This window comes from Spermophilus citellus (genome assembly GCF_964194105.1).
Source record: "Spermophilus citellus genome assembly, chromosome: 5".
NCBI classification, from domain to species: Eukaryota; Metazoa; Chordata; class Mammalia; order Rodentia; family Sciuridae; genus Spermophilus; species Spermophilus citellus.
This window is the reverse complement of record NC_138186.1, coordinates 62,152,342-62,178,991: the sequence shown is the minus strand read 5'-3', so window position 1 is coordinate 62,178,991 and position 26,650 is coordinate 62,152,342. Positions and strand designations below refer to the sequence as shown.

Below are 26,650 nucleotides of genomic sequence, written 5' to 3'. Positions count from 1 at the left end.
AATTCATAATGATCCCCACCTTTTGCAACCCATTCCCATGTATAATTACCTCCTGTGAGGTGTCAGCAGAACTTATTAACTCCCTTCTAATGAATAAAATATGGCATACCTGATGGGATGTGTCTTGTGTCCTTAAGCCTTCTTTGGATAACAGACTCTATTTTTTTCTCAACTCACACATTTTGATGGAGAGACCCATAAGGTAGGAAACAGAGGGAGGCCCTGGCCCACAGCCAGTTAAGAACTAAGGATTGTGGAAAACTGAATCCTGCTGCCCACCATGACCTTGACAGCAGGTCCTACCCTAGTTGAGCACTAGATGGCTGATGCTCTATTTTTAGTTAGAAGCTCACAAAAGGAAAAAAAAATGTTGTAAATATTTGAAATTTGAAAATTTTGAGACAGAATTTTGTTTATATTTCAAACTGAGTCTGGTTATATCAATCTTTAATTATGATTTACAATTTTTTAAGCATAAGACTTTGATAAAATCTCTAGTATTTTGACCATGAAAGTAATTTTAAAGGTCTAATTGTATGTGTCTCAGGCTGCCCATTGACAGCTAAGGTCATCTATTTGTTGACATGATGGAAACACTATTTGCAAACAATATCCCAAAATGCATTAGGACAAGTTTGGATATTTTGTAAAAACGATAGTGAATAATTTCATAAAACTCTTGGAAAGTTGTTGACACAATTAAGCATCATTATTTTTTCAGACTTTATTGAATGAAATGGTATCTGCCTCCCACCACATTTATAGTGCTGAAATCCGTAAATAAGAGTATAAGATACAGCTGGCAAACCGACCTCCCTCAAACACAGTTCTCTATATTAAAATGGCTTAACTAAGGACACTATTTTCCCATTGAAGAGCTATTTGATGGCCTTACATGTAGTAGTGTATCATGAGTTAAAATCAACTTTCTCTAATATTATTAGAGCTATACCAATTTTCTTTGGTTTTCATGATACATCTTTTTCTATTCCTTATTTTTCTGCTGTTCTGAGTCTTTATACTTTAACTTGTCTCATGCGAAATACAAAATACGTTGAGCTGAATGAAGAAAAAAGTAACATCAGAGTTTATATCAGTAAGTACTTATATTAGAGAAAAATAAAAATCTGAAGTTAATAATCTGAGCTTCTGCCTCAAGACTCACCCAAAGCAGCCAGATAATCCCAAAACAACAGAGGGAAAGAAATTTTAAAAAGCAGAAAAAAAAGGAAATTGAAAACAGAAAAAAAAGCAATGGAGAAAATCAATGAAAGAAAAAATTGGTCTTTTTATTTTTATTTTTTATTTTTTTTCTCTTTTTATAAAAATGTTTATTTTTGTTCTTTTTAGTTATACAGGACAGTAGAATGCATTTTGAAATACACACATGGAGTATGATATAACTTCCCATTCTTGTGGTTGTACATGATGTGGAATTACACTGGTCGTAGATTCGTATATGACCAGAGGAAAGTAATGTCCGATTTGCTCCACCATCTTTCCCATTCCCACCCCTCCTCCTTCCCTTCATTCCCCTTTGTGTAATCCAAATACTTCTATTCCTCCCCACCCCACCCTTATTGTGTGTCAGCATCCACACATCAGGGAGAATATTTGGCCTTGGCTTTTGGGGGATTGGCTTTTTTCACTTAGCATGATAGTCTCTGGCAAACGCCATAATTTCATTTCAGAAGCTGATTTTCTACAGTGATTTCTACGATGCTTTTTGGTTCTTTTTTTTATTGGTTGTTCAAATCATTACAAAGCTCTTGACATATCATATTTCATACATTATATTCAAGTGTGTTATGAACTCCCATTTTTACCCCGTATACAGATTGCAGAATCACATCAGTTACACATCCACATTTTTACATAATGCCATATTAGTGACTGTTGTATTCTGCTACCTTTCCTATCCTCTACTATCCCCCCTCCCCTCCCCTCCCAACCTCTCTTTCTACCCCATCTGCTGTAATTTAATTCTCTCCCTTGTTTTTTTTTCCCTTTCCCCTCACAACCTCTTATATGTAATTTTGTATAACAATGAGGGTCTCCTTCCATTTCCATGCAATTTCCCTTCTCTCTCCCTTTCCCTCCCACCTCATGTCTCTGTTTAATGTTAATCTTTTCCTCATGCTCTTCCTCCCTGCTCTGTTCTTAGTTGCTCTCATTATATCAAAGAAAACATTTAGCATTTGTTTTTTAGGGCTTGGCTACCTTCACTTAGCATAATCTGCTCTAATGCCATCCATTTCCCTGCAAATTCCATGATTTTGTCATTTTTTAGTGCTGCGTAATACTCCATGGTGTATAAATGCCACATTTTTTTATCCATTCATCTATTGAAGGGCATCTGGGTTGGTTCCACAGTCTAGCTATTGTGAATTGTGCTGCTATGAACATTGATGTGGCAGTATCCCTATAGTATGCTCTTTTAAGGTCTTCAGGGAATAGTCCGAGAAGGGCAATAGCGGGGTCAAATGGTGGTTCCATTCCCAGCTTTCCAAGGAATCTCCATACAGCTTTCCAAATTGGCCGCACCATTTTGCAGTCCCACCAGCAATGTACAAGTATACCTTTTTCCCCACATCCTCGCCAGCACTTGTTGTTGTTTGCCTTCATAATGGCTGCCAATCTTACTGGAGTGAGATGGTATCTTAGGGTGGTTTTGATTTGCATTTCTCTGACTGCTAGAGATGGTGAGCATTTTTTCATGTACTTGTTGATTGATTGTATGTCCTCCTCTGAGAAGTGTCTGTTCAGGTCTTTGGCCCATTTGTTGATTGGGTTATTTGTTATCTGATTGTTCAATTTTTTGAGTTTTTTGTATACTCTGGATATTAGGGCTCTATCTGAAGTGTGAGGAGTAAAATTTTGTTCCAATGATGTAGTCTCCCTATTTACCTCTCTTATTGTTTCTCTTGCTGAGAAAAAAACTTTTTAGTTTGAGTAAGTCCCATTTGTTGATTCTAGTTATTAACTCTTGTGCTATGGGTGTCCTATTAAGGAATTTGGAGCCCGACCCCCCAATATGTAGATCGGAGCCAATTTTTTCTTCTATCAGGCGCAGAGTCTCTGATTTGATATCAAGCTCCTTGATCCATTTTGAGTTAACTTTTGTGCATGGCAAGAGGAGGGGATTCAGTTTCATTTTGTTGCATATGGATTTCCAGTTTTCCCAACACCATTTGTTGAAGATGCTATCCTTCCTCCACTGCATGCTTTACAAAGAAACTGCTAGAGCTAATAAATGAATTCAGTAAAGTGGCAGGATATAAAATCAACACGCATAAATCAAAGACATTTCTGTATATCAGCGACAAATCTTCTGAAATGGAAATTGGGACAATCACCCCATTATCCTCAAAAAAAAAAATACTTGGGAATCAACCTAACAAAAGAGGTGAAAGATTTATACAATGAAAACTACAGAACCCTAAAGAGAGAAATAGAAGAAGACCTTAGAAGATGGAAAAATATACCCTGTTCATGGATAGGAAGAACTAACATCATCAAAATGGCGATATTACCCAAAGTTCTCTATAGGTTTAATGCAATGCCAGTCAAAATCCCAACGGCATTTCTTGTAGAAATAGATAAAGCAATCATGAAATTCATATGGAAAAACAAAAGACCCAGAATAGCAAAAGCAGTTCTAAGCAGGAAGTGTGAATCAGGCGGTATAGTGATACCAGATTTCAAACTATATTACAGAGCAATAGTAACAAAAACAGCATGGTACTGGTACCAAAACAGGTGGGTGGACCAATGGTACAGAATAGAGGACACAGAGACCAATCCACAAAAAGTTGGTCTTTTTAAAAGATCAATAACATTGCCAGACCTCGTGTAAGAGTGACAGAAGACAGAAGTGACCAGTGTAAGTAATGAAACAGGGGATATCACTGTGGACCCTGTAGACATCAAAAGAATGATGGAATACTATGAATAACCCAGTGTACATAAATTTAACAACTTAGATGAAATGGACCAGCTCCCAGAAAAACACAAACTACGACTACTATTCAATAATAAATAGATAATTTAAATAGACTATACTACTATGAAAATTGAATTTGTAATTTTTAAATTCCCCTAATAGAATTATTTAGGTCCAGATTGTTTCATTGGGAGATTATACCAAATGTTTAAAGAAGTAACAATCTATTATATGCAATCTCTTCAGAAAGTAGAAGAGAAGGGAATACAGACAATGCAAATGAAAAAAAAATAGATGAGTATCCTATATGAATACACAGGCAAACCTATAAACAAAATATCAACAAATAAAATTTAGCAATATATGGGAAGAATTACCAAGTAGGGGTACTTACCAGGGATTCAAGATCATTTTAATATTTGAAAATCAACCAATATAAAGCACCATATCAATAGGCTACAAGAGAAAAAAGTGTATGATTATATCACTTGGTACAGAAAAAGCATTTGACAAAATTCAGTATTTATTCATGATAAAAAAATTCAGAAAATTAGGAATAGAGAGGAAGTTTTTCAACTTGATTAAGAATGTCAACACAAATCATATAGCTAACAGGATACTAAATGATGAAAGACTAATGTTACCCCTCCATGATTGGGAACAAAGCAAAGATTTCTGATTTCACTATTCTTAATAAACACAGTATTGGAACATTTACCAGTGCAACAAAGCAAGGAAATAAATTAAAGCCATATGCTTGGAAAGGAAGAAATAATATTTTCCCAGTTTTCAGATTCTAGAATTGTGTAGAAAATACCAAATAAAAATAAATAAATAAATAAATAACCTCTTGAGAAGTTTTGTAAGGTCTTATTCAATTTTCAGTTGTATTGCTATATACTAACAATGAATATGGGGAAACCATTATTAAAAATATAATGCCATTTATAACCATTTAGAAAAAAATATGCAGATATAAATTCACCAAATATGTACATGACTTACATGCTGAAATCTATAAACACTGATTTAAAAAGTCGTAAGTATATTGTATTCATGGATTGAGAAAGCCATCATAGTAAAGATATCAGTTCTCCCCAAACTGAAATCCAGTTTAATGCAAATACTATCAAATTCCCAGCAAGATTTGTTGTAAATATAAGCAAGATTGTTCCAAAAATTATATGGAAAGGCAAAGGAACTAGAACACCTAAAACAATTCTGAAAAAGAAAAGTAGATGAAATCATTCCTCTCAGTTTTAAAACTTATTGTTTATCAAGATTGTGTGATATTGGCAAAGGGATAGAGAAAATGATCACTAGAACAGACTAGAGAATTTAGAAAGAGACCCATACCAATAGCTAACTCATCTTTTGACAAAGGTGCAAAACTAATTCAACAGAGTAAAGATAGCCTTTTCAACCAATGGTGATGAAGTAGTTTGATACTCTTTTTTTTTTTTTTTAAAGAGAGAGTGAGAGAGGAGAGAGAGAGAGAGAATTTTTTTAATATTTATTTTTTAGTTCTCGGCGGACACAACATCTTTGTTGGTATGTGGTGCTGAGGATCGAACCCGGGCCGCACGCATGCCAGGCGAGCGTGCTACCGCTTGAGCCACATCCCCAGCCCCTAGTTTGATACTCTTAACTGTCACTGGAGGAGTTCTCAGGACAAGTGGGATCCTTGGCATACATAAAGGAAAATAATTTCAGCATACACCAGTTTCAACAATTTAGAAAAAAATGATACTGATATGGTTTATCAAGAGAGACAGAGAGAAAGAGCAAGAGACAGCAACCCTTTGGTTTGGGACATTAATATCTATAGAGGGACAGTACTAGGGCTGAGCTGGAGGTAGAGTCAGGGCAGAGTTACAGGGTTTCACACTAGTTTTCCTAGCCTTCTCCTCATATTACGTTGGGGGCAAGGTTGCCAGCCAAGGGCAGGAGCTGGGTTGCTCAGAAGTTGCTTGTTTTGCATTCCAGTGGTTCATGGTCATTTCCTGCATCCCAGTGGGCACTTTATTTATTTATTTACTTATTTAGGAGATTTAGTATATCTTTCTTTTTCTGTATCCTCAAATTCCTGTCTCAATAAACAAAACAAACTGACCTCCAAACACCAAAATGTGCCCATCAACCTAAGTCTTACATCTTAAACAAAAATGCATTCAAAATAGATCAAGAACTTAATGTAAAACATAAAGCTATAAAACTTTTAGGAAAAAACCATAGAGACTATAGTCTTAATCTAGGTCTAGGAAATAGTTCTTAGATTTTAGCCCCTTCCCATCCATGTGGCAAAAGGCCACCTTCCATGTTATGGTTTAGATCTGGACTGTCCCTTCCAGATCTCATGTGTTCAGAGTTAGGGCTTTGGGTAGTAATTGGATCATGAGGACTCTGCCCGATCCGGTGGACTGATCCAACTATGGATGATTGGACTACTGGGACATGGGACCTGTTGGAGGAAGAAGCTCATGGGGATGTGCCCTGTAAGGGTTTATCGCCCTGCCACAGTATGCTCTGCTTCCTGGCTACCATAAGGTGAGCAGCTTTCAAACAATGAAAAAGACTCGTCTTCTAAGTATTGATTAGTAAATAATTGAAATAATATTGGTAATATTGAAAAGCAGTGCAGATGTCTGGGTCATCACTGTGGGAGGATGGGCTTCATTTTCTATCAATGCAGTGATTCTTGGACCCACAGTTGCCTGGTAGCACCCACAAATGTATCATAGGAGTAATCATCTGCCATCTCATTGTAGGTGTAGAAATGACTGTTATTGAAGTAGCAATGAGCATAAATGATATTCTGAGACATCTATAATAACTGTGGGCTGTGAAAGTGTGGTTTCTTATGATGATAGAATCATGGGTAAGAATATGGTTTTTTGCCTACATTCATCATTAAATCAAATGCTCGATTATAGTTGGAATTCACCAAAATGACATCCCTATTTCCCAGCAAGATGATGGACTCCCTGAAGTGAAACTTCATGCTAGAGTATGTTTTATAGGCTGCTAGGAGTGTCTCAAGAGAGAGAGAAAAAAAAATGAGGTAGGAGATAAAGGCAAAATGTAGAACAAAGAGAAAGCAAGGGAGCAGAGGGTCCATAAGACAGGGAAGGAGTCGGAGATTCACAGGAGCGGGAACTTCTGTCCATGTTAACAGGAGGGAAATCTGGGGGAATGGGCACAAGTTTGCTTGATTAGCCAGATGCAGTACTTAGAAGATGAGGTTGCGCTCAGTTCATTGCCTGCATCTTTTCTAGCTACAAGGCAGGATCTTGTAACAGGGTCTTAGAAGGAGAGAGTTGAGTAAGAAGCACAGGTAAAATTGCTATTTTGAAAAATAAGAAAGTGGACAGGTTAGTGGACAGAAAAGTATTTGAGTTTGCAAGACATAGTTGAGTGACCATGGATTTCCTATGAAAGCAGCTGGTTATTTTGTGTCTTTTTCTTGAGTAATGTCAAGCTATTAGTTGCTTATAATCCTATTGATATCTTGACAACAATGGTTTATATCACCATGTTGATAAATTTTCTAGTTATTATTTATAATTATTGTTTTCTAATAATTATTTTATGATGCCAGGCAATGCTAGGATTACATGCCTGTAATCTCAGCAACTTGGGAGACTGAGGCAGGAGGATCTCAAATTTGAGGCTAGTCTTGGCAACTTAGTGTGACCCTTAGCAACTTGGCAAGACCCTATCTCAAAATAATAAAACATGAAAGGGCTGAGGATGTGGCTGAGTGGTAAAGTTGGAGAAAGAAGGCATTGATCCCCTGGGATCAATCCCCAATACCAAATAAATAAATAAATAATGATAATAATAATTATTATTATTTCATACTATAAGAAAAGAAGATATGAGTTAATAATAACTATCTTATTAGACATTATTAGGACAGAATAAATTTGGATTTATATAACAACATGGTTGAAACAGTCAAAATTTATAATTAATTATCAGATATAGTCCTAATGATTTTTATCATGACCGTAATTTCAGTATTGGAGTTCTTGAGGAAAATGTAATCATTCTTAGAAATGCTTATTAATATAAAATGTGTTTCTATGTTTTATTTCAGTATGGACCAGTATTTACTGTCTTTGCTATGGGAAACCGAATGACATTTGTTACTGAAGAAGAGGGAATTAACGTATTTCTAAAATCCAAAGAAGTAAATTTTGAGCTAGCAGTACAAACTCCCGTCTATCGTACAGGTAAATAATACATTCAGGTAGTTCATTTGAAGTACAATGTTGGAGTTCAAGAGAAGTTGAAGGCAAAAATTACATCCTTATGTTTCCATCAAGAATGATGAGGGCCCATTACTTTATTCTCCAGGTAGAACTAGAAGGAGAAAATAGCATGGGATGTACTTTTCTGGTCATTGAAGGGCAAATTATTGGCAGGCTGATACTTTTAGACTTCAGTTAGACATGTTGAAAGAGATGGGGTTACCTCACTGAGTGTTTTTAAAGAACTATTTGGAGTGTGTATTATGTTACAGCACCCAAAATACTGGTAAAATTGTTCTGCAGCTGTGATGACAGCTCTTGGCTTGATTACATGTTGTTGCTCCACTTTCTGTTTAGGAAGCCCTTGAATGGCTTTTCCTGACATATCCCTCAGGGCTAGTAAGGTAAGCCAGGGCCTGGCTTGCCTGTTCACAAATTCCCCATCTAATTTAGCGACTGCTGGCTTGTGGTGGGGGCGTGCTTCTACTGTGGCTGTTGGCCTTCCTTTCTTCCCAGGCTGTGGATTTGTGTGCTGAAGCTCTTTGTCCTTCCCAGAATGCAAAGCTGGTTCACTTTGTGCCCATATGTGTTCTCTGCTTTCACAATGTTTGCACTTGTTTCTACCATCTACATCTTCTTTCTTTTTTTCTTCTTCATGTACTCTCATTCATTTCTTGCTCTTAAGACAAAAAGTTTTAAATTTCTTAGTGATCAATAACATAATTGTTTTTTTTCTTCTTGCTTGCATGAAAATCACATGTTGGTTAAACACTATTTAGTGCTTAGTGATATATGGGTTGTGGAATTTCTGATCAAGAAATATAAATATTTTGAAGGCTTTTAATCTGTATGGTAACATATCCTTTTAGGAAAAAAATATACTAACTTACCTATTGAGGATTATGGAAATTATCTTTATTTTCATCTGTGCCTCTCCTGGGGCCTTTTATGTATAAATATTTCTGTTTAACAGATGAAATATGATAATAGGAGCAGGGGTTGTGGCCCAGTGGTAGAGCCCTTGCCTAACATGTATGAGGCCCTTGGTTCGGTTCTCAGCACTGCATATAAATAAATAAAATAAAGGTCCATTGACAACTAAAAAATATTTAAAAAAATAAATATTATAATATTTACTCTTAAGCCTGTTTCCCATTTCTTTTTAAAATTCTCCTAGAGAAGATGTATGCTCAGGAAATCTAGAGCTTATTTTTAATTAACTTACACAAAATATAACCTACACATAATAAGATGATGAAATATAAAATTATATCTTTATATTTGATAAAAGATACTTCAGAGACAATACAACAAGATAAAAGAAAAATCTAAGGAGATATGTTTTTAAAATATCTTATATTTCGACTACCCCAACCTAACTGGAAGTGTATATTGTGAAAAGAACATGAATATAAAGGAAATAGTGGAGTCAGTTATTCATGGGTTTTGAAAAGGCTTTTTGGTACAAGTAACATTCAAGAAGATACTAGAAGGATAAATAGAAATTAGCAAGAGAAATGTGGATCTTATCAATGTGGGTAGGTAGGTGGGGGTAGATGCTAGGGTAGTAAAACAAAGAATGTTTTGAGCATTTTGAATAGCTTCTGAAAATGCTGGGATACGTAAAATATTATGTATTTTAAATATGCATGGAATATAGATTTAGAGAAGGAAGAAGCAGAAAACCAATCCTCTCCATCCCTTAAAGTGAGTCACCCTCTAGACTGGTGCTGTCTCACAGTATGGACTGAATCTTCACCTGCATTAACTTGCCAGATGTGATTTTATGTAAGAAAAGGATTTTGGTAATCGTCCCTACTGACCAAGTATTGGCAGAGGTATACTGTTCGTATGCTTTAAAGAGTGGTTGCTTGTTTTGAAAATAGTTTTCTCTGTTTATAGCATCAATTCCAAAGAATATCTTTTTAACACTGAATGAAAAGCTATATATTATGATGAAAGGGAAAATGGGGATCTTCAACATACATCAGTTTACTGGGCAACTGACTGAAGAATTACATGAACAATTGGAAAATTTAGGCACTCGGGGGACAATGGAACTGACCAACTTTGTAAGGTAAATAGGTAAAAAAGGTAAATAAGTAAATGTGTTTGTATGATTTAATCATGCTTTTCTGGAATTAAAAAAAATTTAATATGATACATTGGACTTGGGAAATTACTTGGTGTAATGAAGTAATTAGAAACAAATTGATTCAATACAGTTAATGAAGTCTACCAAATGAGGCTATTAAAGATTTTTAAAAAAATCTTAAATTTTAATTAGTGTGCAATTTTAGTTTAGCACTTCAATTTTGTTGTAAGCAAATAATCCAATACAATCATTTTGATATATTTATAGTAATTTCTATAGTGTCCTTCCAGTGATTGTGTATATGTCCCATGGATGTACCTCTCACAATTGTCATACACCCACCATTCAGAGCAGTCTGTGATGATCAGACACTGAGAGGACAGGAGAGAGGAGGGAATGGTGAAGTGGATCATGAGGGTCCAGGAGGTAACTGTGAGACTTCAAAAGGCAGCCCAGACCAAACCAGGGTGGGTCTCAGAACTGTTTTAAGACTATTATCTTAGAAGGTAGGTCCCAAGAGACAGGAGAGAGCTTGGGGTAGGGGATGGATCAGCTCTGTTCTAAAGCTTTCTGGAAAAGTTTAAGGCTGGGCATGGAAGCTATGAGAGCAAATTCCCTCCACACATAAAGAGATTTAAGCGATTTGGTAGATTAGAAAACCTGAAGCTCTTTTCCACCTCAGTGGAATTCTGGAATGCTGAAGGCAAAATCCAACAGTTCTGACTTAAAACAGAATGATGTGTAGTGGTTTCTTACAAGTTCAGATAGAGGGGGTGGGGGAAGCAAACTCAACCAACCAAACTTAAAAATTTGCTAAAGCTTGCATAGTATCTGTAATAAAACAATGCAAATCTCTGGATGGTTTTGAAACTTTGGAGAAAAGTGATCCTAAAGGGGCATAAATTTATCTTTGATATTAGAATATCTTTGAATATTGAGTATTTTTGGATATTCTTTTCTTTTTTTAAAATATTTTGTTTTAGTTGTAGTTGGACATAATACCTTTATTTTATCTTTATGTGGTGCTGAGGATCAAACCCAGCACCCTGCCTGTGCTAGGTGAGCACTCTAACCGCTGAGCAACAATCCCAGCCCCAGATATTCTTTTCTTAATTATGCCACATTAATCATTTTACTCACTTACAGTAAAAAATATTAAAGATCACAGTATATTTCAATATGCAGTAGTTTGAATATGTGGAATCCTGTGAGGAATTATGAAATCTGGTGACTACTACTGCCCTTGATTCTCTGGTTACTTTAAAGGCAAGGGCTGTACCTTAGACATTGTTATTATTTTCTTGTTGAACTGCATTGAATAAATTTGCTTCTGTTTTTTATATCATATTTGTCAGGATTTATCTAATATGTCTGCTTAGAAAGGATTTTAGAATCTTCAGATAAATAAGACCACAATTTCAGCTATCCCCAAATCATCTTGACCACAGTTAGCAGATATTAAAAATTTTTAAGAGTGATTTTTCCAGTGGTTCCAGAGGCTGAGGCAGGACGATTGCAAGTTTAAACTGGCCTCAGCAAAAAAGCAAGGCGCTAAGCAACTCAGTGAGACCCTGTCTCTAAATACAATACAAAATAGGGCTGGGGTGTGGCTAAGTGGTCAAGTACCCCTGGGTTCAATCCCCAGTAACTCCCCCAGCTTGAAAAAAAAGTGATTTTCCCCAAAAGAAATTGTCACATAGTATCTACTCCTAATAAGTCACCTCTTTTGTATCTTGTACCTTTCTTCTCCTGTCATTGTATCTACTTACTGTGTATTTCTGTCTTTTTAGGCATCTCCTTTATCCTGTCACAGTGAATATACTCTTTAATAAAGGTTTGTTTCTTACACACGAGAGGAAAATGAAGGAGTTTTACCAGCATTTTCAAGCTTATGATGAGGGTTTTGAGTATGGGTCCCAGATGCCAGAATGGCTCCTGAGGTAGGTCACTGATTCTTTGTACAAGCTCCTCTCAGGAATTTATACACTCTTCTCATTTCTCTTTTTCCAAGTATATATAACAGCAGTTTAAGTGGGAGAGGAGTTATTCTATGACCTGTTTGTGTTTTAGTGTGTAAATGTGAATTGAGGGAGGAATGAAGAAAAGAGATGCATTTCTTTCTTTATCTTTTTTTGATGAGCAAAATCAAAAGAGCTACAGAGTGAAAAAGAAGGGGTGAAGAATTTATTTTGAGGCCTTTTATTTCACGTATAAGTTATTATTATGACACTGATTCAGTTTGGATCCATGCAAAGGCATCAAGTGTGAGCAGTCTCTGCCCCATTCTCTCTAAAGCGAAAGTAGGTGTGGCCAAATGTTATTTCAGATAAATGTTTGTAAAATGGTTCAAATGCAAAATAAGTGCCTAGGTTTCTAATTTCTTGGCAGTTGCTGTATGCCTTCCTCCATCTGAGCTGTTTTTAGTACCATGGACTGAGTGGCTCATAAGCAATAAAAATTTATTTCTCATAGTTATGGAGGCTGAGAAGTTGAAGATCAGGGTTGCAGTCAGTCTGGGTTCTGATGAGGGCTCTCTTCCAGCTTGTAGACTGTCCACTTCTCACTGTGTCCTCCTGTGATAGAAGGGGTGGACAAATTCTGTCCACACTCTTTTATAAGGAAACGAGTTCCCTACATCGGGGGACCTTCCAGAAGGTCCCACCTCCTCATCCCATCACCTTGGAGACTAGGATCTCAACATAGGATTTTGAAGAGAACACAAACATTTAGATTGTTGAAATGTATAATGGTGACTTGTTAGAAAGATTAACACAATGATAGCCAGTTTCTTTGCAGGCGTAATTTAGCAATTGGTCTCTGTGCTGTGTTTTCCTCCTTTTAAAACTTAGAACAGCCATAACGAAAGTAAAACCAAGCAAGTTGTACAATCTCATTTCTTCTTCAATGCCAATCCACTAGGAATCGAGACATTTATTTTGCAAAAGACTAAAATGTGTTTCCCTTTGTCCTCTCAATTGTCCTTGTGAACATATAAGATAGACCTCACATGAAATAGACCTCATATTAAAGTCTACCCCAAAATAAAGAAGAAATTAGAAGAAATAATTCTAATTTTATGGACATTCTCTGTTTTATACTATGACCCATTACTCTTAACATGCTTTCAAATTAATTTCTACACACATATTTTTTCCTCATGCAGAAACTGGTCAAAATCCAAAAGGTGGCTCCTAGCCCTATTTGAGAAAAGTATTCCAGATATAAAAGCATATAGATCTGCAAAAGATAATTCTGTGGTAAGTATTCTTTAGCTTCTTTTGCTAAAATACATATGATGAAGTGGTAATAAACTATGATTTGTGAAAATATTTTTACTAAATATCATGTGTTTAATTAATGCTACTTTTATGCCACGTGGATATACTGGACATGTTGACATATGTTATTATTATATCCTCACAACACTGAGGTTATCAATTCTATTCTACGCAAGAAAAAACAGAGGCTACCAATGAAATAAAATTCTAATATTCTTTATATGTCATTATATAGTTGACTGTGTCAAAGGAAAAAAATTAATCTAGTTTAAAGATCTTAATAGACCTTATTTTTGCAATTCTAGAAAATAGAATAAATATTCTGATAGGCTGAGCAGAAAAAGTTGGTTCCATAGATAGAAAAGGGCTGAAAACAAACTAACAACAACAACAAAAAAAAAAAACAGAAACAAAGAGCAAAAATATGATCATTGGTTTCGAAGTCACTTCCCATAAAGATGAAGGACAGGGAGAACTATATAATGACTACCTGGGCATGGTGGCACACATCTGTAATCCCAGTGTCTTGGGAGGCTGAGTCAGGGAGATCTCACGTTTGAGGCCAGCCTTAGCAACTTAGTGAGGCTCTAAGGAACTTAGTAGGAGCTAAAAAAATATATATATTGAGGAAGTAGGGATGTGGCTCAGTGGTTAAGCACCCATAAGTTCAATCCCTGGCACCCAAAACAAAACAAAACAAAACGAACAAACAAAAAAGAATGACTGATCGGTTAATATCAGATCACCTCTGGTTACTTTTTGTAAGGATTAATGAAGTTGAGGATTAAAGCAAAGGGAACTTCATGCTGTGCCTATTGGTCTGTTTGGGAAATTTGTCTGTCAGTCATTCTCCCGATTTCTTGGAAAGTCAGAGCACAACTTAATTATGGTTTGATGATGTCTAACTTTAGCCTGGGTGGCTCCATTTGATTTTTAGTCTGGTCTGTAGGGGCCCAGTGCAGGAATTCAGTCCAAAACAACGGCCTTTGATAATTTTTATTTAACAGCTAGGCCAATGGTGACAGGATGGACTAATGGGAAGTTTGGACAGGATAATAAAGCTCTATAAAGTGGACCGTGGTCCTGAGGCCACGACCACCAGCTGTTCTTTCTTTAGAGAAGACAGAATGGTAGGATTTAAGTGCCAAGTGCTACAACCAATGTCCTCAACGTCAGTCTGCGCCTGTGGTTCCCCGAATCGAAAGCTCCGGGGTAGCTGGATCCAGCAAATTCAGTTTCACAAGCCTTCCCAGGTGTTTCTGAGGCTTTCTGATGCATGGCTTTCACCCTGACAGTAATGAGAATCACCTCTAGGAACTTTTGATAATGATCAGATCTGATGCATGCCCCCCCCCCCCCAAGAACCTAGGTTTCTTTTGTTCTGGGTTGCTTGGACTCAAATGTGGTCACCAGTGTGTGACCTCGGGCAGTATCTGAACTCTTGGCCTCAGTTTCCTCATGTACCTCATAGAGTCACTGCGGGGATTAAATGAGTTGATTTTTAAGTGCTTAAAACATAGTAAGGTACCAGTACAGAGCAATAGTGACAAAAACAGCATGGTACTGGTACCACGGGTGGACCAATGGTATAGAATAGAGGACACAGAGACTAATCCACAAAGTTACAACTATCTTATATTTGATAAAGGGGCTAAAAGCATGCAATGGAGGAAGGATAGCATCTTCAACAAATGGTGTTGGGAAAACTGGAAATCCATATGCAACAAAATGAAACTGAATCCCTTTCTCTCGCCATGCACAAAAGTTAACTCAAAATGGATCAAGGAGCTTGATATCAAATCTGAGACTCTGCGTCTGATAGAAGAAAAAGTTGGCTCCGATCTACATATTGGGGGGTCGGGCTCCAAATTCCTTAATAGGACACCCATAGCACAAGAGTTAACAACAAGAATCAACAAATGGGACTTACTTAAACTAAAACGTTTTTTTCTCAGCAAGAGGAAGAGGTAAATAGGGAGCCTACATCATTGGAACAAATTTTTACTCCTCACACTTCAGATAGAGCCCTAATATCCAGAGTATACAAAGAACTCAAAAAATTAGACAATAAGATAACAAACAACCCAATCAACAAATGGGCCAAGGACCTGAACAGACACTTCTCAGAGGAGGATATACAATCAATCAACAAGTACATGAAAAGATGCTCACCATCTCTAGCAGTCAGAGAAATGCAAATCAAAACCACCCTAAGATACCATCTCACTCCAGTAAGATTGGCAGCCACCACGAAGTCAAACAACAACAAGTGCTGGCAAGGATGTGGAGAAAAGGGTACACTTGTACATTGCTGGTGGGACTGCAAATTGGTGCGGCCAATTTGGAAAGCTGTATGGAGATTCCTGGGAAAGCTGGGAATGGAACCACCATTTGACCCTGCTATTGCCCTTCTCGGACTATTCCCTGATGACCTTAAAAGAGCATGCTACAGGGATACTGCCACATCCATGTTCATAGCACCACAATTCACAGTAGCTAGACTGTGGAACCAACCCAGATGCCCTTCAATAGATGAATGGATAAAAAAATGTGGCATTTATACACCATGGAATATTATGCAGCACTAAAAAATGACAAAATCGGAATTTGCAGGGAAATGGATGGCACTAGAGCAGATTATGCTTAGTGAAGCTAGCCAATCCCTACAAAACAAATACCAAATGTCTTCTTTGATATAATGAGAGCAACTATGAACAGATCAGGGAGGAAGAGCAGGAAGAAAAGATTAACATTAAACAGAGACATGAGATGGGAGGGAAAGGGAGAGAAAAGGGAAATTGCATGGAAATGAAGGGAGACCCTCATTGCTATACAAAGTTACATATAAGAGGTTGTGAGGGGAATGGGAAAATAAACAAGGAGAGAAATGAATTACAGTAGATGGGGTAGAGAGAGAAGATGGGAGGGGAGGGGAGGGGGGATAGTAGGGGATAGGAAAGGTAGCAGAATACAACAATCACTAATAGGGCATTATGTAAAGTTGTGGATTGTAACCGACGTGATTCTGCAATCTGCATTTGGGGTAAAATTGGGGGTTCATAGCCCACTTCAATCTAATGTATGAAATATGATATGTCAAGAGCTTTGTAATGTTGTGAACAACCAATAAAAAAAAAGAAAACATAGTAAGGACTAGTTAAGAGTTCATCACTGTAATCATTTTAAAAATCACTTCAACTCTTTTCATACTTAAAGATGACATCACTTGTCATCTTTACTTGTCTTTAGTAAAGAGTTGTCCCAAACAACTTAACTCTGGAGAAGAATAGAGGCTTAGAAGAACGAAATGTGTGAATGCTCACACGTCTCCCTCCTAAAGAAAGAAACAGAGTGCTATTCTGGAATGCTTCTCATTGACAGAAATGCTCAAGAAACATGTCCCTTTTACAGATGTACATAGACAAACATACATTTTTGTTTGTATTGCTTTCCAGGAGTTAGCGACAGAGAAATATACGTGTGTGGAAGGTAAACCTACATCTGTAATCCATGAGCCTAGAAAATAGGGTTTTAAAATCTCAAGCTAAAATTCTTTATATCTGTAGAATAATGTTTATTTTTCTTACTGTAAAGAAACGAGGCATTTTAAATCATAAGTACTTCGGTTCCCTATTTGAATAACAACAAAATCTGAACTTTGCAGAAGTTAACCCAACATTTGAGACTTTGGGGAAAAAACATATCTAGCTTCAACATTCATGGACTTCATTTTTTGTTGTATTGTTTCTGTTTTTCTTCAGCAGTGTTCATTCTGAGCTTGTCTCTCTCCACCCACCACTATCTTTTTTTCTTTAATGTGGGCTTGGAAAAAAATAAAGAATTTTTTTTAATATTCTACTATATAAGGACTGATATGCAGAACACTGGATAGAAATTGTATTTAAAAATATATATTTAAAAAGTTATACATGTATTTTAAAATACATGTATATATTTTAAAATATATATTTAAAAATTATACATATATTTTAAAATTATACATGTATTTTATTATAAAAGAAATGCAAATTTTGGTGATCTTCCATGTTATTCTATATATATATATATATATATATATGTTATACTGATTTTTTAAATTTAAAATCATCACACCACAGAATAACATGTAAAAAGAATGAAATACACCTATAAGATTTTCATGAGCTAGGACTTAGATTTGTAACAACTTATAGTACGAAGAAGTAAATGAGATTCATACTTAAACCATTTTTATTTCTGCTAATCCATTATTATAGAAGTGATAAGGAGATGGAAGCTTATATATATGCAGTACCTATTCTGTACCAGCCACAATGTTACCTTTTACAAAGTAATTTCAAATTTATTTATTTAATGGTACTGGGAACTGAACCCAGGGCCACTTTACCACTAAGCTACTTTCCCAGCCCTTTTTAGTTTTTATTTTGAGACAGAGACTTGCCACATTGCTTAGGACCTTGCTAAGTTGCTGAGACTGGCCTTGAACTTGTAATCCTTTTGTCTCAGCTTCCTGAGTTGCTGGGATTACAAGTGTGCACCACCACACTGTCAAGGGGAAGCTTTTAAAGATTAAAATGAGAAGGATTACATTAGATATTTTTTAGTTAATTTTTCATTTATATATGACAGCGGAATGCATTACAATTCTTATTATACATATAGAACACAATTTTTCATATCTCTGGTTGTATACAAAGTATATTCACACCAATTTGTGTCTTCATACATGTAATTTGGATAATAATGTCCATCACATTCCACCATCATTTCTAACCCCATGTCTTCTCCCCTCCCCTCCCACTCCTCTGCCCTATCTAGAGTTCATCTATTCTTCCCACACTCCCTCTCCCTACCCAACTATGAATCAGCCTCCTTATATCAGAGAAAACACTCAGCATTTGGTTTTTTGGGATTGGCTAACTTCACTTAGCATTATCTTCTCCAGCTTTATCCATTTACCTGCAAATGCCATGATTTTACTCTCTTTTATTTCTGAGTAATTTCCATTGTGTATATATGGCCACATTTTTAATCCATTCACCTATTGAAGGGCATCTAGTTTGGTTCCACAGTTTAGCTATAGTTAATTGTGCTGCTATAAACATTGATGTGGCTGTGTTCCTGTAATATGCTGTTTTTAAGTCCTTTGGGTATAGACTGAGGAGTATATTAGATATTTTAAGCAATTAATCTTTGTTCATGGATTGCTTACATTTTCCTAAGAGCAGAAATTTATTTATTTATTTATTTATTTTTATTTTTTCTTTAATTTTTATTGTTGGTTGTTCAAAACATTACATAGTTCTTGACATATCATATTTCACACTTTGATTCAAGTGGTTATGAACTCCCATTTTTACCCCATATACAGATTGCAGCATCACATCGGTTACACATCCATTGTTTTACATATTGCTATACTAGTGTCTGTTGTATTCTGCTGCCTTTCCTATCCTCTACTATCCCCCCTCCCATCTTCTCTCTCTACCCCATCTGGAAATTGCATGGAAAAGGAAGGAGACCCTCATGGTTATACAAAATTACATACAAGAGGAAGTGAGGGGAAAGGGGGAAAAAAAAACAAGGGGGAGAAATGAAATTTATTTTTTTAAAAGGTAACATTTATCGTAATATGAACCAGGTTTTGCTCCAGGCATTTTATAGGTAACTGCATAAATTAATTTAATTCTCACAACAATCTTTGAGGTAGATGGCATATTATGTGCATTTGGCAGATGAGGAAACTGAGGTACTAAGAGCTTAAATTAGCTTGTACAAGGTCACTCACCTCTTAAATGGCAGAACTAGGATTTGAAACAAGACAGAAATGCAATTGAACTCCACTGGAGTTGCTATTCCTAACTGCTACACTACCAGCAAGTACATCAATCCCTTAGCATGCTTCAAATTGAAGTCTGGAAATGACAAGGATATTTTCTTTTGTATTAAATAAAAATGCATACTTTTCTGCTTGTTGTTATCTCTCTTTGTCACATAGCCATGGTTTGACAGTATTTATTTATTTTAAACAGACATTAATGCAGGCTGTGCTGGAGATTCTAGAGATGGAAACAAATAAACTAAATCCAAATTATGTGCTGCTAATGCTTTGGGCTTCTTTGTCAAATACTGTTCCTGTAAGTATGTAATAAAATGTAGGTTGCATTTCTTTCTACTGGACTTTTATTGCTCTTTTTCTCTCAACCCACCCTCCTTTAGTCCTTTCACTTATGGGGAAGACTACAGTGGTTTCAGTTGCGAGATAAAAAACAAAATTGAATGCCTAATGAAATATGAGTAGGTCACAAAGGAGGCAGAGCAAAGATCCAAAGTGAATCCTCTGATAGGCAGTGTGTACAGGCCAAAAGGAAAGCTTGCCCTTTGTAGCCACGGTAACAACCCCTGTTTATGGAGCACTTGTTACGTGCAAGCTATCTGCTCAGTATTGGTGCCACACAAGGTTTGGCCCCAGCCTTTTATGGGGGGAAGAGTAGAGGAATGGAGAGTTTCAGATAGAATTAGTTTAAATCCAGACATCCTCAGTCATAGCTCTAGAATCTTAAGGTAGAACTCAAATTCTTTGTGGCTCCATTTCCTTATTGATAAAGAAATAAAGTACCTAAAACTCTAGTACAGTCCTAGGTCTTGGGTACTCATTTCTCTATACACTTCCGTTTCTCTAAAAAGTTGCTGTGGGATTCAACAGAATGATCTCAGCTGGTACCCAATAAATGTGGGCTCTTTCTCTCCCTCCATACCTATTCTGAGCACTATCACCATTTGCAAGACTTGGCCTCTTAGTCCTGCACACTTCCCTGACAATGGGGCTCATGACATTGGAACTCAAAATAAATCTGAAGAGAACAGAGGATTTCAAAAACTATTTCCTTTTAAAGCTGTCATGAGTTAGGTTAGAGCCCTGGGATTTCTCTCTACTTCCATTAGTTTCCTGATGAGGAGGCTTTCACATTAGCCTCACTGTTCCTGATGTTATCCAGAATTACAGGTGAGACCCTTTTACATATTAGTTTCCTACCAAACCGGCACATTCAACCCATTTCTAATGAGAAGTGTCATTTTCTTTCTTTTTCTTCTAACAAATAGAAATAAACAAGATGTTTACAGTATTATTTATTTTCCTTCTTCTTTCTAAAGGGGGTGGCTAATAGATTTCTAAGTCCTGATATCCCAGTTTCTCTTAGGTTGGTGTAAAATTTTTTGGGAGGGTGGGGAATAGAGACTATAACTCTGTTCTCTCTGATCAAATACATGTCAGCCACGAGAATATATACATTTCATCTTGTGTGGCTAAGTAAAACTAGTGTAATCCCTTCTCCTGCTTTACAGACCTCTCTAATGTTATTCTCTATTTTTCCTTATGATTTTCTTGGATACTGTTAAGCTGCTACAAAATTGAAAAGCAAACATCAAAACAATTCCCAAAGCACCAAAAAAAAAAAAAAAAAAAAAAAACAGCCTCTCCTGTCAGAGGATTAATTTTCAAGATCTAATTAGAAGGGTCCCCTGGAAGAAAGCCTCACAAAGGGCCATTGATCTGACACAGAGGAAGTCAGTTCTTTGGAATTTGTTCCTGGCACTGATCTGAAAGGATTTAAATCGTTCATTTCAGAAAGGATGTGTCTGATTAGCAAAAGTTCCATCTTGCTGGCTTTTAATGGCACTGTTAAGAGGCAGCCTGATGTGGGAGCAGAGTCTTGGGAAGGTTGTTGGGTCAGATACAAAACTAGTCCCCAGCTCTGGGTGAGAGTGGGCCTCTTATTTAACCCTTCCAGTCCTCAGTGTCCACGTCTGTAAAATGGGATTGAGGTGTCTACCTCAAAGGATAGTTGTGTGTGTTTTACCGGAAGAAATGGAAAGTGGCTCAATAAATGCTAATTTTCTTCCCTTGCAAAAATCATCACCTAAGTTTTAATTGATGATTAATTTCAATTAGTAATGAATATTGATTGCCCTGGCTTTCAAAATACTTGATTTCTCAAAGGTCCAGGATGGGAGTGACTCTGATGACCTTCTGTTGCTGCCAAGAGAGCTGCTGAAGCCCTGCCAGAGATGGTGGTGGGTGTGTCCTTTCTTGGGGCCTGGATTACTTCATTATCACCTGCTCCTACTTTGTACTCTGTCTGAAGGCCTCTGGGAATCAGGCCTCAGATTTCAAAAGGACTTGGTACCCATGTACTAGGAGGCTCTGTGAACTGACTGCCAAGTGAGCTTTTTTAGAACATTTCTCCAAACTAGTTGCAAAGCTGACATTTTACCTTTTTATCTGCCTCTCTGAAATTCTAAGTGCTTTCAGTAGCAATCTCCATCTGGTCCCACTCACTCCCACAGTATTTGTTGTCTGTACCACATGGTGGCACTTTCAGTGTCTTGTACATTTAGCTCCTTTTCCCCCTGTTATGCGTGTCTCACATCCCCAACTAGAAGACAGAGTTCTTTGGGTAGAAATCGCCTTATGCATATTTGTGGACTGAGATTGGTACAAGACTATCTGGTCTGTTATGGAGACTTTATCAATATGTGTTAAATCATCTTTGGATGGATGAGTAAAAGATGCTGGGGGACATAATTCATCTTCTCTTGACCCAGCACAGGACAAAGCTTTCCTTCTTGTCTCTTCTCACTGTCGTTGTTAACCCTCCAAAACAATGGAGGGGCATTGTGGCAGCAGCTTCTGCTGTTCAGTGGGTCAGGTGGCCTTTCTTCTTTTTGCCCAGCTCTGACCATGGAATTGACCCCTTTGGCAAAATAGCAGTTGGTACTGTTGGGAACAATTGTTTTTTACTCTTTTTCCCAAATGCGAGTGCACAGTGACCTCAGGGTCACCTGTTCTTGCTTATTGATTCAGTATTACCTATAAACTTGTATGAATTCCTTATTCTCTTTTGTATATCTTGTCTTACATTTTAAAGTGGAAAATAACAGAGTTTTGAAAAAGAAAAATTTGTTAAGAAAAAAGAGGTCTTAAAAATGGTAACTTAACACCATTGCACAGCCATCTGTAGTTTAGCCTGATTCCTTGTGTTTGTCCTAAAAATAAATATTAACCAATCTTAGTAAACTTCCAAAAGTACCATAGGCACATAAAATCTGAACTCTTTGGTATATCTAAAAGATGGTGTATCTGTGCGCCTATCACCAGAATTTCCCTCCCTAGTGAACTCTGACTCTTCAAATGCAATAAATTGGACCTGGAATTGTTATATAATTTTTAATTATTGACATATTAATTATACAAATTAATGTGATTTATTGTGAGATTTTCATAATGCATGCATTTTGCATTGATCATGCCCATCCACACTTCTTATATCCTTGCTGCCCACCCATCCACCCTTTCCAGGCTAGAGTAATAACTCTTCTACTTTCAGGTCAACATTTTTTAAACATTTTGACATAGGAGAGAGAACATGTGATTCTTGTCTTTCTGTGTATGACTTGTTTTGCCTAACATGATGACCTCCACTTCTGTCCATTTTGCTGCAAATGACAGAATTTCATTCTTTATGGCTCAGTCTATTGTACTTATATACCACATTTTTTTTAAAAAAAATCCATTAATCAGTTGATGAGCAACTCAGATGATCCCATATCTAAGCTATTGTGAATAATGCTACATTAAAAATGGGTATGTAGATATCTCTTTGGTCTGCTAATTTCACTTTCTTTGTCTATATCCCCAGGAGTGGAAGAGTTGGATCACATGGTAGACCTATTTTTGGTAATTTTTATGAACCTCCATAATGGGTATACTAATTTACATTCTTACCGACAGCGTATAAAAAGTTCATTTTTTCCCACATTCTCATCAGCTTTTGTTATTTTGAGGGGTTTTGTTTGCTTGGTTTTGGTAACAGCAGTTATAACTGAGGTGAGATGGTCTCTTCTTGTACTTTTGATTTGGGTTTACCTGATGGCTAATGATATTGAGCTTTTCTCCATAATTTAATTGGCCATTGTATTTCTTTTTTTGAGAAATTGTCTATTCGGATCAGTTGCCCAGTTTTAAATGGGATTACTTTTTTTGTTGTTAAATTTTTCATGCTCTTATATATTCTATAAATTAACTCCTTGTCAGAGGTGGCATATTCTCCCCTTCTGTAGATTGTCTTGTCACTCTGTTGATTATGTCCTAAACTGCACAGAAGCTTTTTAGTTTATTTTAATCTTAGTTGTTATTTTTCGTTTTCGTTTCCAGTGCTCTTGGGGGGCTATCCAGAAAATCATTGCCTGTACCAATGAAGAACATACCCTAAATTTTCTTGTAGTTTCATGTTGTATATTAGTCTTTGATCCATTTTGAGTTGACTTTTTGTACAGGGTGAGAGAAGGGGATCAAGTTTCAAACTTCTGTATGTGGATATTCAGTTTCCCCAGGACTACTTGTTAAAGAGACTGTCCTTTGACCAATCTGTTTTCGGTACCCTTATTAAGAATAACCTGGCTGTAGATGTGTGGATTTATGTCTGGGTTCTTTGTTCTGTTCCATTGATCTGTGTCTGTTCTTAAGCCAATACCATACTATTTTGGCTACAATGACTCTGAAATATGTCTTCAAATCAGGTATTATGATACCGCTTTTTTTTTTGTTCCTTTTGTTCAAGATTGCTTTGGCTCTTTGGGGTCTTTTATGCTTCCATAGGAATTTTAGAGTTGTTTTTCTAGTTCTGTAAGAATGTCCTTATATTTTGATGGAGATTGCATTGAATTTATAGATCACTTGGATATTATGGACATTTTCACAACATTAATTATTCTAATTCATGAGAATGGGAGATCTTTCCTTTCCTTTTATTTGTTTTTAAAATTAATTTTTGTATCATCAAAGTTTTACAGTTTTCATTGTTAAAAGTCCTGAATTCCTCTGGTTTATTCCTAGTTTGTTTATTTATGTAGCTATTGCAAGTGGATTGCTGTCATGATTTTTTTTTCTTGGAAAATTCATTATTGGTGTCATTATTGGTGTATAGAAAAGCCACTGACTTTTAGCCTTGATTTTGTATCCTGCTACTTTACTGAATTCATTAATCAATTCTAATAGTCTTTTGGTGAGGTTTTCTGATGTGTAGAATCATATCACCTGAAGAAAGGGATAATTTGACTTCCCCCTTTTCTATCTGTATGCCTTTTTTCCCCTTTCTCTTATCTGATTGCTTTGGTTTAAATTTCTATACTCTCTTGAATAAGAGTTTAAATTTCTATGCTCTCTTGAATTAGAGGGTGATGTTGTCTTGTTCCTGATCTTAGAGTAAATGCTTTCAATGTTTCTGCATTCAGTATAATGTTGTTTGTTTGTTTGTCATACATTGGCTATATTATGTTGAGGTGTGATTCTTCCAGAGCTAATTTGTTCAGAATTTTTATCATGAAGAGCTGTTGAATTTTACCAAATGCTTTTTATGCATCTAATGAAGTGATCATGTGATTTTGTATGCTTCTATTTATGTAACATTTATTGATTTTCATATGTTGAACCATTCTTGCATGCCTGGAGTGAAACCAAATTGGTTATGGTGTATAATCTTTGTGATTTGCTATTGAATTTGATTTGCTAGCATTTTGTTAAAGATTTTTGTATCTATGTTCATTAGGGATTTTGGTCTATAGTTTTTTTTTCTTTTTCTTGGTATGTGTGTATGTGTATGTGTTCTTGTTAGATTTTTGGAAACAGTATAATGCTGGTCTCATAGAATGAGTTTGGAAGGGTTCCCTCCCTTTCAATTCAATGGAATGATTTGAGACACATTGGTGCTAGTTCTTTAAGTGTTTGGTGAAATTCAGCAGTGAAGCCATCTCATCCTAAGTCTTTCTTTGTTGGGATTCTTTTCTTTTTATTTTTGATTGCCATGACCTTCATTAATGTTACCAGCAAAGAATAATGGGGAATTAAGAAAAATATACAAACACATAAAGAGAGAAAGCTAGGACCCAGTGGGACACTATCCTCTGATGGAGGAACGAACAATGACCCCAGAGCTAGCTCAGTTTGTTTATTACATAGGTTTTATCATCAAAGGGGTTTTCTGTGAGTAAGTTTCTTCAAAGCAGGCAGGCTGAAGGTTGAAGTACTGGTAAGTAATTATAGCCATCTACTTGTGCTCATAATTCTCTATCCCCCAGCAACTGGTGTCTGAACTCAGAGCCAAGACTCTTACTGAAAAGTAATAATAGGACGTGGGTCTGTTATTTTCTTGATATTCTTTTAGTTTGATAAAATATTTGTTTCTTCCTCTCTTTCCTCTTTGTGATTTGATAGTTTACTATATTGATAAGTTTGTTAATCAGCTTTTTGTTTCTGAGACTAAACTACCTGAAAAGGACAACTTAGATGAGGACAAGTTTATTTTAGCTTATATGTGAGAGTTTTAGTCCATGGTGGGAAATCTTCATTGCTTGGGCCCAAGGCAGAATATCATGAGAGGGACATGGTGGAGGAGTCCTACTCCAACCATGGCAGGCAGGAAGCAGAGAAAGGTGGGATGAAGAGAACCAAACAGGAGGTAAATCCTTCTAGGGTGCTCCCAGTGACCCACTTCCTGTCTCTAGCATGTCCCACCTGCCTACATTATCACCCAGTTATTCCATTTAATTAGGATAGAATGATTAGGTTATATCTCTTGTTAATTAAATAATTTTACTTCTGCATATTCCTGCATTAACATAGGAACTTTGGGGGGATACCTCATATTTAAACCATAACAACATTTTAATATTTTCTACTTCTCATTTATATATCTATTCCTCCAGTGGGATTTATACTGTTACATGCTATGATGATGGTATTTTTCTTCTATTTTCAAGTGTAGGACATCCTTAAGCACCTTTTTTTGTAGACAATTCATGGTCTGATGGTCATGAATTCCCTTAGTTTTCACTTATCTTGGGAGGTCTTTATTTCTTCATCCATTCTAAGTGATAGCTTTATAGGGTATATAGCCTCACTTGTGTTTTGTTTTGTTTTATTTTATAGGGCTTGAAATACATAATTTCATGCCTTCCTGGTTTGTAGAACTTCTTCCAAGAAATCTGTTGTTAGGCTAGTGGCATTGCACTTAAATGTGAT

General features: G+C 36.4%; 1 protein-coding gene across 3 annotated transcripts in view; it reads left to right on the top strand.

Moving 5' to 3' along the window:
* CYP39A1 (cytochrome P450 family 39 subfamily A member 1) overlaps nucleotides 1-26,650 on the top strand; it is a 125,810-nt gene that overhangs the window by 3,320 nt on the left and 95,840 nt on the right. For 2 of the 3 annotated variants that reach the window (XM_081295609.1, XM_081295608.1), the window contains exons 2-6: nucleotides 8,043-8,178; nucleotides 10,099-10,273; nucleotides 12,082-12,231; nucleotides 13,455-13,548; nucleotides 19,602-19,706. In XM_081295609.1, the coding sequence (XP_081151735.1) occupies nucleotides 8,043-8,178; nucleotides 10,099-10,273; nucleotides 12,082-12,231; nucleotides 13,455-13,548; nucleotides 19,602-19,706 (660 nt within the window). Of the gene's footprint in view, nucleotides 1-8,042; nucleotides 8,179-8,558; nucleotides 8,601-10,098; nucleotides 10,274-12,081; nucleotides 12,232-13,454; nucleotides 13,549-19,601; nucleotides 19,707-26,650 lie in introns of those variants that run through there. The other variant, XM_081295610.1, reaches the window with a different exon arrangement.